Source organism: Erpetoichthys calabaricus, chromosome 16, assembly GCF_900747795.2.
Source record: "Erpetoichthys calabaricus chromosome 16, fErpCal1.3, whole genome shotgun sequence".
Taxonomy (NCBI): Eukaryota; Metazoa; Chordata; class Cladistia; order Polypteriformes; family Polypteridae; genus Erpetoichthys; species Erpetoichthys calabaricus.
Window position 1 is genome coordinate 4,838,517 of NC_041409.2, and position 15,988 is coordinate 4,854,504.

At 41.6% G+C, this 15,988-nt stretch overlaps 1 protein-coding gene across 1 annotated transcript in view; it reads left to right on the top strand.

Annotated features, from left to right (window-relative positions):
• zgc:158689 (uncharacterized protein LOC791177 homolog) overlaps positions 1–15,988 on the top strand; it is a 60,727-nt gene that overhangs the window by 21,763 nt on the left and 22,976 nt on the right. Inside the window, exons 4-6 of the mRNA XM_028821882.2 lie at positions 10,498–10,559; positions 10,653–10,724; positions 10,868–11,005. Coding sequence (XP_028677715.1) covers positions 10,498–10,559; positions 10,653–10,724; positions 10,868–11,005 — 272 coding nt within the window. The remainder of the gene's footprint in view (positions 1–10,497; positions 10,560–10,652; positions 10,725–10,867; positions 11,006–15,988) is intronic.

Below are 15,988 nucleotides of genomic sequence, written 5' to 3' on the forward strand. Positions count from 1 at the left end.
GACAGTACTGCTGCAATAAATTATTTCATCGAAGGTCGCACGTGGTGCAGAAAGCATCTTGCGTGAGACATGAACAATCACTGCGCCACCATGTTCCCATGTTTAATAACATGCTTTAACTCCTATCATCATGAAAATGATATCACTTATACATCTCAGTATTTTAATTATTCAGAGAGCTGTATTATTATGAATGTAATGGATTCGGTGATAAGTCGGAGGAAGAGAAAGCCTGGAAGCATGTAGTGATTCACACACATAGAGCACATAGAAGAACAAATACAATGAAAAGCATTTAACGTGCTACTTTACGATGGGATTTGAGAAACTAGTAAATGAAACGATTTTAAGATGATGTTTATTATGTTTAACTTTAATGACAAAATAAACTATGTGATTAAAGTGGAAATTTCGAGATTAAAGTTGACATTTCGTGCTTTTTTCCCACTGTGTGCCTTTTTTTTTTCTCTGTACCCTAATAAGCTTTCATATGACACTCAGACGGTGGGCTACAACTCGCCTTTTCACGCCGACTTTGATATGTGACAACTTCTTTTTTATTTCGGGCACTGTGCGACTTTGTGAACTTGAGCTTTTGAGTTTCTCCGACATGCTATGTCACTCGATCAACTTCCTTTTGTTGTTTATAGCACTGTTTAAACCAACAAATAGTACGTTTTTCCTTGCCTCCGCTTGGTATTCGCTGAAATTCTTCTATTTTCCCCCGTGCATTTGCCATTGTCTTTTCACAGAAGGCTGAGCTTAAGGGCTATTTATATTGATTTGCATATTCAAAGAGGCGTAATTCTGGGAGGAGTTGGGGCGGGACAGCAGGCGCGTGCACGTGCGTTACTTTTCACACTGACCGGGATTTATGTAGCGGATTAACGTGGAAATTGGCGTACGCACAGATTTATGCATCTGGATTTTTTTGTGCGTAAACACATTTCTGCTTTTGTCCGTACGCCATGTTATAGTGTGAGTTCTATGCACAGTGTGATACATGAGGCCCTTGATATTTTCCTCATTTTCTTTCTTGGGTATACACTCTTTGCTGTTTACTTTAAACATTTATTTCACCTAAATTATAATTTTCTTTGAAAAATATATGTGGAATTATGGGTTTCCTTTATACAGGAGCATTTGTGACCATTTACTTTGCAATAATAGATTTGCTTGTAGAACATTGTAAATACAGTATTAGGTTGTTATTTATTTTGCATTACCAAAACACCATTTAGTTTCTCTCATGAGAGCGCCTCCATGTCATGAGTTCCATTGGCAGGATGCCATTCCAGATTGCCAATGGGTGTGTTAATGGACATTGCAGTGTCTGATGTCATCAACATGACAGCTTTAATGCTGGCATGGCAGATCGTTCAGTATCTATAACTTAAATACAAACAAAAGAACTTGGTGCACGATTCTTTCTATATTCTGTTTTTTGATGCATTATCTTCTTTTTTGACTTTGATTTTTGGTTAGTAATCAGGGACTACTAACTTTTGTCAAAGAGTTGATGTCATTTCAGTGTCAACTTGTTTGTGGTTTAGACTGCGATTCCTTTCCAGTTCCTCCTTCAGTTTTCATGCAGAATACTGTAGCAACCTCACCATGACAAGTTCAAAAAGCAAAAAAAACACACAGCAGGACAAAGAAGGGATTGCAGAACAGTTTACTTGAACAGTCAAAAACAAATACACGATTGTGACTTTGAACTTGAATTATTTACAATTATCTATGAATCTCTCATTGTTATGACCCTGAGAGACGCCGTCAATGGACCAAAAGAAACCTCCAGTTCCACTTCCGTAACCCACCTCATGTACCCAGCTCAGCTCCCCCTCTTTCCCCACCTCTATACCTTCTTAGTTGTTCCTCAAACCATTCAGAAATCCCTGCCATCCGTTCCCCACTCCTCCATTCTTGGTTTTTCCCTTTACTGTCAATCATATCCCCAGCGTTAGTTCTCCACGCTGTTCTCTGACCTTCTCACTCGACCCAACAGTCACTTTCCTTCTGGGCTCTTCCCCAGCTGGGACACTACAAAACTGTTCTCCACACAGTGTATACAACAGTTGTCTTTTTGATCACCACCAGCTTACCAGTATGTTTTATAGGCATTGACAATATACTTGTCACCAGCGACATTGTTTTTCACCACAGAATTTTGTCCAGTGAGCCAGTCATCACAGGAAGTAATGCTTGATTTACTATATCAGTTTACTGGTTCAGGATAACATCAATGAACCGATTTGTAAAAATGTTAAATGACTCATCTTTAGTTTTTATACAGTAGCTGCGCTATAATCATTTATTGGTCCCATGCTATGTCTGTAACCATAGCTGCCAAAGGTCTAGTCAATTGCAATGTCTTGTTATGTGGTCAAGACAGCACAGTCAAACAGGCTACTAAGAGCAAAATGGGAAAGGGTTAGTGGCAGACAGTCATTTTAATGTAGACAACAAGCTAACAAATACTTTTACAGTATGAACTGTACAGTTTACTATACTAAAGTAGAAAGTCTATATACTGGGTTTGAGTTTTGAAACATCTGAGGCATACCACATATGTTTGGAATCCTGTAAGTAATGGCTTAACCCCCTAGAGTAGACCTATTTATTCTGAAAATTGTAAAAATATGAGTAAGAATAGATGTGACAGACTATTATATGGAAGAGCTGTTAAGGGCAGTGATATGTTAATGGCACAGAATGAGAAGAGACGGAGAACACCTTGAAGAAGGCTGAAAAAAAAGTACATCAGAAGCCCAAAAGAAACCACTTGTGAGTTAATGAGTGTATATTTGTTTAAATAAGCCTCTAAAGTTTGTAAAGTTTAACCTTTGAGGAAAGAACTTAAATCTCTATTGTTGAAGCAGTGCAGATTTGAAAATAACACAATTGAAGCGTTTGAAATTATGAGGGGAGTGAGTAGGCTGTTACTTATAAAAAAAGGGTCCTCAACATGAACAGTGGAACACGGAAACTTGTTAAGAATAAATTTTACAAATATTTTAGAAAGCATTTCTTCACAGAGGGGACAACAGTGTTGCAGATGGCGTTACTTTGGGGTTGTTCAGATCTGAGCTTGACAGTATTTGAAAAGCAAGAGTTTGGTGAGCTAATTGGCTTGTTCTTGTCCAAAATTTTCTTTTGTTTTTTAAGTACAGTTCATGTGTGCTAAGGCTTATATACATTTTTTGGGGGGTCCATTGTGACCACCCACAAAGTTGCTGGTGCTTTTATTTTTATTTCATGTTTGGCAGAGAGAAGAATGACACTAAAACGTTAAAATTGACACCGTAAAACACAAAGCCAAAAATTGTTGTGAAATTGATGCTAGAACTTCACAACAAAATTATATGCTTTTACTCAACAATATTTATAGGGTCTTTAGTTTTTATGTATAGATGGTCAATTTCTATACCAGCGTTTCTCAGCCTTTAAGTATTTGCGACCCGAGTTTTCATAACAGTTTTAATCGTGCCCCCCTAACGTTTTTTTGAAAGGAGCCCACTAATACCAATTTGTTCTTTTTTAATTAATGATATATCATAGATGCATATTTTATTATACCTACTTAACTTTTTTCAACATTTATCTAACTCTATTTTTCTGGTATCAGTTTTGTTTTGGTTTCAATAGATATATTTTTCATATTTTCGATTCTTGTTTTCTTTTTTTCACATCTTTGCGCCCCTTTTTTGTTATGGGGGGTGTGCCCCACAGTTTGAGAACTGCTGTTCTTCCTCTTAACAATATAGCATTTTAAATAAGATAGTACCAAAACCACACTACATTGGGAAAGTGTCCATGGCAACATAAAAATAACGTGAATACAGATGTCATAAATAAAGCAAGAAAAATAATGAAAATGTTAAAATGTTTTTAAATTATTTTGAATAGAAAGTTGGAAAAATCACACAAAAGCAATAAAAAATAAATGTGGCCTGTCCATAATCCTGAGAGACATGCACAAATGGTACTTGTATTATCATGGTATTCCCCTCTACTTACCCTTTACTTATTTTCTTCAGGTATAAGTTAACACACACATACATAGATACTCACATACACACAGACCATAACCACAAAATGAATGAATGAATGAATGACGTATACACTCCCTAGCACTTTAACCACATAAGTGCCATATAAATAACACATGCACAGTCCGTCATTCCCTAGTATTTCAAGAGACTTACTTATCATAGGCACAAACAACGTACAATGTTTTAGTTATATCTCAGACCTAAATATTACTTTTTCAAACATACAAAAGCTCAACATCCTTGGCTATAGGCCATTTATCATCCACTGATGTCTTACTTTAACGCACTCTTCATTATTGGACAGAGCTTTTTGTCCTCGACCAATAAACCGCACGGTTCAGATCATATGGCACTTCCTCACTACTGCAGGTGCTCTAAATGTTGACCTTATTACTTAGATCACTCTAGATATATAGACAAAGCGTAGAAAGTTAAAAGCAACTTGGTATTTATTAAAGAACAATAACACCTTTAGAGGATAGCATAAAAGAAAATGTAGATAGCAAATTCTGTGTATGTATAGTGTTTAGAAAAAGCTTACGAAAAGTTAGGGATGTCAAAGATGAAAGTCCCAGGGCACCGTTGATTTAGCGATCAATGTTGTTCATGAGAAGCTATTCACTGACAATTAAATTAAACAGTTGTATGTCTCTCGCCCACTTCTGACGTCGCTGTTGCCCTCTCCTGACATCACTCCTTGCCTCTCCTGATGTCACACCTCTGTCCTTCTCCCCTTCTCTTCTCTTTCTCTTTCTCTCTCACCATCAGTTGGACAAGTTATATTATTAAAATTCCATGTCTTCATGACATGTGATATGGGGCTTCTTCGTAATATTGGCTTTGTGATTTGGGCCTTGTGACTTGGGCTATTAAACATCCTTGATTGGCTGGCTGTCAAAGTTCTGTTTCCAATTGATAAGATAATCAACACAGCCTGAAGCAAAACGATCCAAACAGATGTTTTAAGGTGATACAATACAGGATGGGAATTCGGGAAGTGAAGACAATTTGATGTTAACTGTCCTTGTAAAATTAAGTTCATCTTTGTTTGTGTGGGCAAAAAAATAAAATAAAATGTAAAAATTTAAATCTGTGACACTACAGTACTGATCTACTTTTGATTTTGTAGTGGTTTGTCTTTGTTTCTTTTTCTTTTTATTGCCGATTCACCATCTTTATCCACCCCGTGACAAAATGTTACCAAACTAATCTTTGGAGATTTCAAAAATTAAGGAATAATCAATTATTAAGATGTGTGTTATAAGTGATTTTTTTCATGCCTTTTAGCGTTAGCTTGTGCTTTGCTTGGAGTGTAATGTAAGTGCACCACACAATAGGGAGCCTGTCATTCCGAAGCTAGCGGTATTCTTGCCTGGGTACAATGGGATGTGATGAATGGGGTGAAAATGGTGTTCTGCCTTAAAGAGACAGTAAGGAGTTTTAAGGACAGGACTTGGAGAGAAGAGGTTAACAAAGCTGTGCTGGGATCTTAAACTGAGAGTCAGGTCTCTGTTCCATCAAAACTAAAGGGTGAACCAAAACTCTTAGTCAAAAAAGGACAAAAAAAAAAATCTTGAACCAGAAACACACCAATAAAGATCCCTAGACAATCTGCAGTTTTTAATCTGATTTCGGAAGCCATAAAGTGCATGGAGGTGACTTTTATATCCTTTACCGCTGATGACACATGCAGCACGACCCTGATGTTGCCGATAGTAATGACATAGTAACCACAAAAACAAAATACAGAAATTGGCATTACAACTATCATGATTATTAGTGAGTTAGGCATAATTATTCTCTTCTTATATGTTTTAGGGCTTGTTTGATATTTTGCAAGTGTTTATTTATTACATGATTTTGTTTCCATTAGGAGACACTTTTTTAATAGCTTTTGATTAATGGTTGCTATGCAATTGGAACAGTATAGTTAGGGGTCAGAAATGGAGTGACATCAGGGGTCACAGAGTATAAAGGTCAATCTCTTGGGTCACTTACATGTCAGAGTTTTGCAGATTGCTAAAAAATAAAACAAAGTTTGTTCACGTTATTTCTTCAAGCACTTGGTTTTTGAATTTGCTTCTGTTTTTCTTTTCGACTTTAAGTTTGGTTCATGTTTAGACTTTGACACTCAGTACTCTTTGATCTCCTGGATTTGACTTTGTTATTCTGACTCCCATTTATCTCCTATTCCTTTCATTGCCTGGTAGCTCAACAGCAGCTTATTGGTTGAAATTATCAGATTTTTAGGGACATTTCAAAATGAAACATAAATACCTGAATTGGATTGCTTGGGTCTATAAAACCCAGAATGGACATTAAGATAACCACATGTAATGAGAAAGAAAACAGGGACAGGGTAAAGGTTTGGGGATCTACCCTGTATACTTAAAAAAAAGCATTCAAAATTTAAAAGAGTAGAACAGAATGAGTAGTCTTTGGCGACTGAGTCCCAAAACATGACTGAGGTTGAAACAGAGGAGTGATGATTTTATAGAGTGGATGAAGGAAGAGGTGTGTCTTCAGTGGAGCACCCAGGAAATGAGGTCAGTGATGGGGTTGGACAGGATGTCTGTTGAGAAGCCATATGTGACATCAGGTAGATTTTCCTTCAAAAGATCTGTAGAGGGTGAGAGAAAAGGCATTAGTGTGCACTGCCAACCTTCGGTCCGGCGGAACAACACATTTAGTCAGGCCCATCTACTGCCTCCCATGCATGTGTGTGTGAACAAAAGAAAAATAAAGAGAGAAAGAAACCAATAACAACAGTTGGACTGGTAATTAGATAGATTTATTACCCTTATACATGCCCACCAGGCCACTAGAGAGCGCTGTGGGCTAGACTAATAGGAGTATTCGGAAGGACACACAGTCTGGCACGCCCCAGTTACAATCTGTAGTGTAGGGAGATTGCAGAGAAACCTGGTGCCATTAGGGGGAGCTCCTTGGGGGTACCTTTAGGCCTTTAAGTGTGGGCTTGTAAAAGCTTACCCAGTGGTTCCTGGAGCAGGGCTTCAAAGCCCCTTTCATTCAGTATACAAGAGGGCTTGGTGTTAGGAAGTAGCCAGGCTAAGGGTTTGATAGGCAGGAATAAGCAAGGTGGGTTTGATGCCAAACAGCAAAGATATTTTTTTAAATAGAAATCAGGAGATTAAACATAGGTTATAAAGTGAACAACAGCCAAAACTGTGAATATTTTACTATTCACTAAACAAAGATGTAGTCAAAATACAGTTGTAGAATTCTGTAATTAAGAAGACTATCACTAATACAAGTTTTTTGATTCTTGGATAATCAGAAAGTGCATAACCCCTGACTACTGATAGCTGACTATCAAAACAGGCAATTTTAGATTCACATTTAGTTTTGTGAAATTAACACTAAAATTACTTTCACGGGCGATTTCACAATTGTGACATGCAAAACTCACTAAATAGGTTTTTATGGGGTGTAAAACAGGCTTGCTAAAGCCCCATTTACACTTCCTTGTTTACCTTTTCTCTTTTTTTGTGTTGCATAATGCCTGTAATCAACACCACATCAGTAAAATCAACTCTTTGTATGCCTCTTGTTCATATCATAGCATAGGAGTGCAGTACGTTTTATAGCTGCACATTTCTCATACTGTGGCCTGCGGGGTGCACACCACCTCCTCAAATCCGACACAGGCAGATGTAGACACAAGTTCCAGCACAATGCAGAGTTTTATTGAGCTGTGGGAAACTCTTCCCAAACATTTCTCACTTGCACACATTACAAAAGTGCGCAGAACAATGAAATAAGGCACACAGCAATTCTCTTCTTCTCTCTATCTCTGCGTCTGCCTCCACTACTCCTATAGCAAGCTTTGTTGTCCTTCTTCTCCTGACTCTGAGTCTGCAGCAGTGGCAGTGGGCTTCTTTTATCCAGCACCTGGGAGTACTTCTGGTGGCCCTTTAACGTGGTGCAGAAGCACTTCTGGGTGAGGCGGAAGCCCGACAAAGCATCACCCCCTGGTGGCTATCATGGAATCCAAAAGGACTGTGCCATACTCCAACTCCCATAAAGCCCTGTGGGAGTCCAAGGCACTCTTGCAACCCAGGGGGGCTGCCATCTAAGACTCTTGTGGAGGTAGTGCCTGATGAATGCTGTCTCCCCCAGTCCATCCACTAAGGAGGCGTCCTGGCTATCCACCACAATACAAAGACACCAAAATGCATCATTGTGCATATCATTGTGTTTTCTCTAGAGGAAAACTCACTACATAAAAAGTTCAGTTTTGATCTGGGTTTTGACTATAAAAAATGAAAGTTTGGGGTTAAAGACAATAAAGGAACTTGAAACATTATACCCAGTTCTACATATCTGACAGGTACATTATGATATTCATTCAAGAAAAATGGGATCAGAATAAATTCTGCACAAAATATGAGCAGAGAGACAGAACAACAGAGAATGTGACATGAGTACACAGCTAATGTCACAGTATTCCTTTAAAACATCTGGACATGACCTAAACACTGTATGTGATTACTGACATGCTCACAACTGAGTTTCACCATGTAGGACACATCCATATTACTAACCGAGAATGGTAAACCGGAAGGCATGGACGCAGGTACACGGCGATGGGACCATGAGACATAGTGCGCAGGCGCCGAAAGCGCGCATCTCATAAACCGCAAGCGTGAAAACGAAGGAGTCACGGCCCAAAAACGAAAGAGCTCAACTAACGTGAATGAGAAATGAAGCAACAACGCGCCCATCGCTAACGACTAACGACACAGCCACACAAAAAAGCGGATTCTGCGCTGCACCCCAGAGTCAAACGGAAGAGGCTACGGAGGCCCCACAGGTACACAAAGATAGTACGGAAGGCGCGTGAAAGTACGAAAGGCGCATGCGCCTACAGCGCGCTTCTGAACTAAACGGCCACACTACACAGCGTGGTCCACGCGCTTCTAACACACCTACGGAGGCCCCACAGGTCCACAAAGATAGTACAGAAGGCGCGTGAAAGTAACCGAGAATGGTAAACCACGAGCCCGCCTGGATAGAATCAATGAACGCAGGCGCCTACAATGAACTCTTCGTATTAAACATACGCCATCCTCACACGTCCAAACCATATAGCATATGTAAATCACATTACAGTGATGCATCATTAACAGTACAACCACAGAAAACGCTCAGTATTAACAGTATAACAGTAAGTGCAATTATCCATATTACTAACGGTGAACAACGGATAACTAATGGAGTCACGGTCACGGCTCCAAAACGATCCAGCTCGACTAACGGAGCTACAAACACGAGCCCGCATGGATAAAGAAAATAAACGTAGGCGCCTACAACGCACGTCTGAAACCGTGGAAGCAAAACTGTCTCGGCTCCAAAACCAAACAGCTCGACTAACGGAGCTACAAAAACGCACCAGCATGGACAAATACAATGAACATAGGCGCCTACAACGCGCATCAGAAACTGCGGAAGCAAAGCAGGCACGGGTTCAAAACGAAAGACCACAACTGACGGAGATACAAAAACGAGCCCGCCTGCTCCAAGTAATAATTTCTCTTTCTTTGTGCTAATGTGATGTTTACTTTCTTTTTTTTTTTTGGCACTTTAGTTTTTTTCTGCTTTCATATTCTGTATCTCGTTGTGCATGTGTTTCGTGCCTGCGTTTTTTTTTTTGAGTCTTTTGAATTCCAGTTTCATTATCTCTAACCTGACAAAGTCATTAAACACATGTCTCGGTGACCTCATTTAAACGATTCAGCATATTGGGACTCCGAATATTCCAAATATTGTTTTTACATAAGTTCTGAAATAAAAGTGGAACTAATGAAATAGCAACAATTCAAAGAAAAAAAAATCTTAAAGTTTAGTATCTGGAAAACCAAACATGGGGGTTGGCGAGCGAAGTGAGCAGGGGGCAAAGCCCCCTAGTGCATTAAGAAAATGAAAGTAAAGTCCTCTCAGCTAAGGTCTGTTCAAGTATTTGGGTCAGAGTGCCCAAACAGAAAACAATGAGCTTAATTAGACAAGTAAGAAAACTGGAGAGTAACGTCAAAGACTGGCTTTTAGAGGATTTGCATAAATCTGCTTATATGATTGCGTGGCATGCATGTATGTTGAATGCCCAACAGGGGAAGGGCAGTTAGCTGGCGCAGGGCACCAGAACTGTGACGCTATCTGCCTATTTGTTATCTGAGTCGACTGCAGACAAACTCAGCTTTATTTTCTCCCTTTATAGTCTGAGTGAAGGTATTGTTTTCCTGGCTTCTGTTGTCAACTGGTCATATCCTAGATCTCTTTAATAATGAATGTCATAATTCCTTTGTTCATATTACTTATTGAAATTTCTTTGCTTTATTGAGCGTTTAATGTAATCTGTATGTTTCTTAATGTAAATGTTGCATGAACTGAATAACACCTTTGCTTATTCTTGACCCGCTTTCAGGAGATACACTCTTTCAGATGGCCGAAGTCCATCGACAAATCCAGGTTCAGCTGGAGGACATGGTGAGTGGTATGCCTGTAACTCCTGAGTGTGTGTGTGTGTGTGTGTCATTATTTTGCATGGTTCCATATTGACCTCTGGACTGTCTGCCACAGCTGAAGCTCTTCCACTCCGAGCTGCTGTCACAACTGGAGCACAAACTGGATTTGGACATCAAGTACCTTACTGTGAGTCAAGCTGATCCTTGCCGTCTTTTCTTAAGCATTCCTGGGCCTCTTAAGTTGTCAGATGCTTAGAGACAGAAAGCAGAAAAACTTAGACTGGTCAAAAAAATAAGACTGTTAATTGTAGTTGGTCTCCTTTCTTGTAGGCGACACTGAAGAAGTATCAGGCAGAACGCCGCTCTAAGTCAGACTCCATTGAGCGCTGTCAGTCGGAGCTGAAGAAGCTGAGGAGAAAGAGCCAGAGCAGCAAGCACCCTCAGAAGTATGGTGACCGGGAAATGCAGGTACCGTACCCCAGCTGCTCAGATCTGGTGCTTTAAGTGTTATCCTGATCTCTTTTTCTCTCTCTCTGTCTCTGTTCTGGGCTGCAACTTAACACCTTCAATGGCAGGATATGAGTTCACCCTTTCCTTCCTTCCTTCTTTTGCTTCCTGCAAGGAGATTCCATGAGACGGCTGAACAGACAAGTGAGAGCTGGATAGCTGTTGACTTTGTTCCGTTGTCTCTTATGTTTTATATATTTGGCCTGCCCAGCCTTGAGATGCATGACCGACTGTGAGGGTGGGGGTGTCAGGTCAGGTCAGGTTGGGGAGCATGCACTGGTACAGCACGTTGCCGCACCCACCACACAACAGAACAGCTCAGGATCCTGGTTGGCAACCCCCAGGCAAACACGTGGTCCAGTCCCACCCTCCGAAAATGACCCGCAATCTTCCGTAGCCAGGTGTTACATGGGCGTCCCCTTGGCCTGGTCCAGCCACTCGGTCCTCAACAATGAGGATGGACCTTCTTCCTTTTGCATAGATATCAGGAGCGCCACACACCCCTTTCCAGCGACCACATGACCCTCCATGCTCTCTCAATCCATCTACTGACTTTATAGGAAGAGTCACCAGAGACATGAATGTCACTGCCAAGGTAAGTAAACCTCTTGACAAGGTCAGCACTCTCTCTGCAGACAGACACGCTGATGATTGCTGTGCCCAAGAGATCATTAAAAGCCTGGATCTTGGTTTTTATCCAGGACACTCGCAAGCCCAGACACTCCTTGCTCTGTCTCTCAAGAGCCCTGATCAGAGCCTCCATTGACTTCGTGAACATCACAGTATCATCTGCAATGTCAAGATCCATGAATCTTTCTTCACCAACAGATGCCCCACATCCACTAGACCACATAACCTTACCCAGTACCCAGTCCATGCAAGTATGGACCAGAGTAGGAGCAAGAACACACCTCTGACATCAGGAGAGGGGGTCTCAGCACAAAAAAAACATTGGTGCACCTGTCCACCTAAAGGGACCACTAGCTGGGCCATTAGGGTAGATTACCATACCCAGTGGCCTACATAAATCCCATTTGCACCTGTCTTCTTCATAGTTTTGTGTGTATGATCCTTCGCCGTTTGCACTTTACCAAGGTCTAATTTTAGGCAAGTGGGCTTTTTAAGAATATTATGATAGGATGATACGCCTCCATGACCAGAAGTACTGGGAGTCAAAAGTTATGAACATGTGCCTCCTTTATTAACAAAAATATCCACAGGTAGAAAAACACATAAGGGAGATGTGATTGTCTGGCTTGGCTGCAGCAGCCATAACTCCCTTGAACCCGAGGCCATTAAAAGTCATGACTGGAACAAACCAGTGGCAAGGGAGTAAACAAGCTTAAGGCTTTCTTTGCAAAAGCAGTAACTAACAATATCTATTCAAGTAAAGAGAATATAAAGAGCTGTCCAAAAATGTGCAAAACAGGGCACCCCAAATGTCTTTAAATAAAGAGCTCAATAACTGAGCCATAAAATTATGCCATCAGACCAATAAAAGTGTCTTGCGGTGTTTAAAATCCTGAAAATAATTAAAGAAGTTAAAATCAAAATCAAAACTGGAAAGGTAAAATTATAAACAAACATTCTTTCTTCCACTCTTGTCATCCTCGTCAGGACCCATGGGTGCCCCTCGGACATAGCCCACCGCATCTTCATCAATCCATCGCTTTTAATGGTGCCCACTTACTCAAACTGCCACCACATCCAGTCACTGCAGTCCATGAGGCTGCCATCACGTCGGGACCCCATCCTTCATTCAGCTCCTTTGACTTCTCTCATCCTCTCACCAGCTCAGCCTTTCAGCTTTCTCAGCTTCTGAGAGTGCTACCATCTCTTGGAACTCCTTCAGCCCTCCGTCCTACTCTGTGAAAAGTGCTCAGCAGTGCAAATGCTGCCTTACTCATCCTCCTCCTCAGTTTACCTTTCCAACAGTGTTGTTCTTTTCATTCTCTGCTTTTCATTTTCCGATCTCCTCCTCAGCACTAACCAATCTCATTTATCCTCTTTTGTACTTTGCCAATGTCTCCTGACTCTCATGCAGCTTCCGCCCAGTTCTTATTGATTAATGATGTCAAGTGCACATCACCACACCCACCTGTGCAACCATGGGATGTGCTGTTATGAAAACAATTAAATAATTAAAACCAGTTTACACTCCCTTTACCTCACAACACACCCCACCCCACAAAACACCAATTTTATCAGCCCAACATGTGATGAAACTGGTAGCCCAGAAATGGCTGCCACAGCATGTTGCACTGTTAACAAACCAATCAATAAAATGTTCCCACCATCACCCCATTAAAACTGTTGAACCACAAACAGGATAAAATGACCATTAAAATGAATAACAACTAAAATAAGAAAAATAATTTTAAGTCCATTGTCCTTGGCTGGTCTTCACCCAGTCTCCCTCCTTGGGATGTTCTCCTGTAACTCTTTTTCCTTTTTGTCCCATGTCGCCATCTCCTCTTTCTCTCTGCCACTGGCCCATCCCACCACTGCCACCAAATGTAACAGCCTAGATTGGCTCTTAAACCCGGGACTATCAGTAGTCATGAACTGAGATGAACAATGAGAACCCTTAACAAGCAAGAGATGGTACAAAGTGCTATGTGCTTTTATTATCGCTGTGACGTGTGAGTCCCTGTCTTGCACCCCAAAACACAAGGTTGAGTCTGTGGAAGCCAGCCCCGGATACAGACAGACAGACAATGGAACGTCTACAAAAAGCTCACGTTTATTTACACCAAGTCCATACAGCACACGGTGCCCCTGCACCACACACCCTCTTCACGGACCCTCTTCGGTCCTGCACCTCCTTCACTCCTCTTCTCCGAGCTCTGTCTTCTTCCTCCCGACTGCAGCTCCTGACTGGCGGGAGGCGGCCCCTTTAATGACCACCCAGACATGCTCCAGGTGCTCCCTGATTGACTTCCTGCGGCACTTCCTGGTGTTGTGGAAGTGCCGCCTGAGCACCCGGAAGCTCTCTGGGTGTCCTCGGTATTCCTTCCGCCAGCACCTCCGAGTGTGGCGGAAGTGCTGACATCCGAGGCCGCACAATCGTCTGGGTGCCCCTTGGCGGTGGCCACGGGCCCTGATAGTGTTGAGCTTCTATACTCGAACCCCGTGGCCCCCATACCAGGTGGGGCAGCTGCCCTCTCGTGGTCATGGGAAGGCACAGTCCCTCTCCTGGTCCGTCCAGGCATGGCGACTGGGCACAACCCCCAGCCAACCACCACAAGTCCCAGTACTTTATCAAAACCAGCTTTATTCCACTTGAAACAGGAACAGCGCGGTTATTTATTGTAGTGGAATCTACCACTCTCCTACACACAGACACAGCAAAGTGGCAGGGTCGTGGCCAGGTTAGAGGCCAAGTAATACTGTGCCCTGCATTTATAACATTCCTTCAGCGCTGATTGCACTTCCGGACGCTCTTCGGCATTTCGTTCTGTTGGGGTGAGTCCCAAAAGAGTTTAGAAACCTCATAGCATATTCAAACAAAACTCAAACAGGGGATTAATACCAGCAAAGTACAAAAGTGTAGTGTTTCACTAAATAAAGAAATAGTCAATAAATAATCTATAAAAACAGGTGATTAGTGACGGGTAAAAAGTCGTCAATAAATAAACAAATCCATAAAAATTAGGTTAAAACCCACTGGTAGGTTCCATCCATGAAAACAATTATTAGCCACAGTGCTTCCTTATAAAATCTGATGTCTCCTCTACTTACCCCAAAAGGGTCTCCACAGCAAGAGGAGAGGTCCACCGATGGAGCAGTCAACCATTTATCCTGACTCAGGTCCCCACCTCCAATCTTAGGAATTCTGTGTGGCACCACACCAAGCCTTGCTACTGTCTTTTGCCGCCATTCCTTGGCTTCAAGTGGGAGCCCAATCCAAATACGTAGGATGCTCAGCAGGAGAGACTCCTGTCCCTCAAACACTGACCTGTCCTTCTCTTTCACTTAAGATTTAACCTCCCATTCTTTCTTTCTCATTTCTTGTTCAGGTGAGCTGGCGTTGATTATAGACCCTGAGACAATCGACTGAACCACACGCATCTGCATGTGAGTGTGCAGCCAGTCGATCAACTCATCAACACTCCTCAGCTGCTCCTCTATGCTACCACGCACACCTACGCCCCTCTGAAGCCTGGGCACTCCTTTATTTAGTTAAAAAACTGTGCATCGTAATGCACCCAAATGCATCTTACCACAAAAAAACACAAAGTAGCAGTAAATAGAATAACAAGTCTGCTGCCTTTCTGGCCCTTCCTTTGCAGTTTGAACGTCTGTTTAGTGAGGTGGCCTCCCCATTTATCCCCTGCAGAGTACCACAGTTAGCACTCATTCCCTCCATTTTACCTTCCACCTCCCAACTTTCTCTATTTATCTCCCTTTTCAAGCCCTGACCTCTCATACTGCCTGCTAAGCATTTGCCCCTACTCAGGTCTTGTTTCTGCTACCCGCACAGGAACACAAACACCCTCTAATAATCCTAGGACCTCACCTGAGTTATATTGAAGAAAGTTGGGACAGCATCTTATTTCATGATTCTTGACTAAAACCAGCACACTACTCCCCCTATTATACAAAGTTTGTTGTGCCTCCTCCTATTGAGGTGAATGTGAAAGAGGAACCGGAGGGAGAGAAAATACAAGATTGTCCTTCTAATGGAGTATTTGGTCCACTGGTAGACTTGTAACCCTAAGGGCTACTCTTGGGTTACAGTTAATCGTGACCAGGCCCCTCGTTAATTGATGAGATCACATGCTCCCTTCCCTGTGTACCCAAGAGACCATGTCATAGGAGGGGAACTCTGTTACGATTATGTTTGATTTTAGTATATTATTCCATGGGATTTCTTGGTTGTTTTGCTTTATTATTTAAAACTATGCAGATTTTTCTGTTACTGATTAATTTCACTTTCAGTTT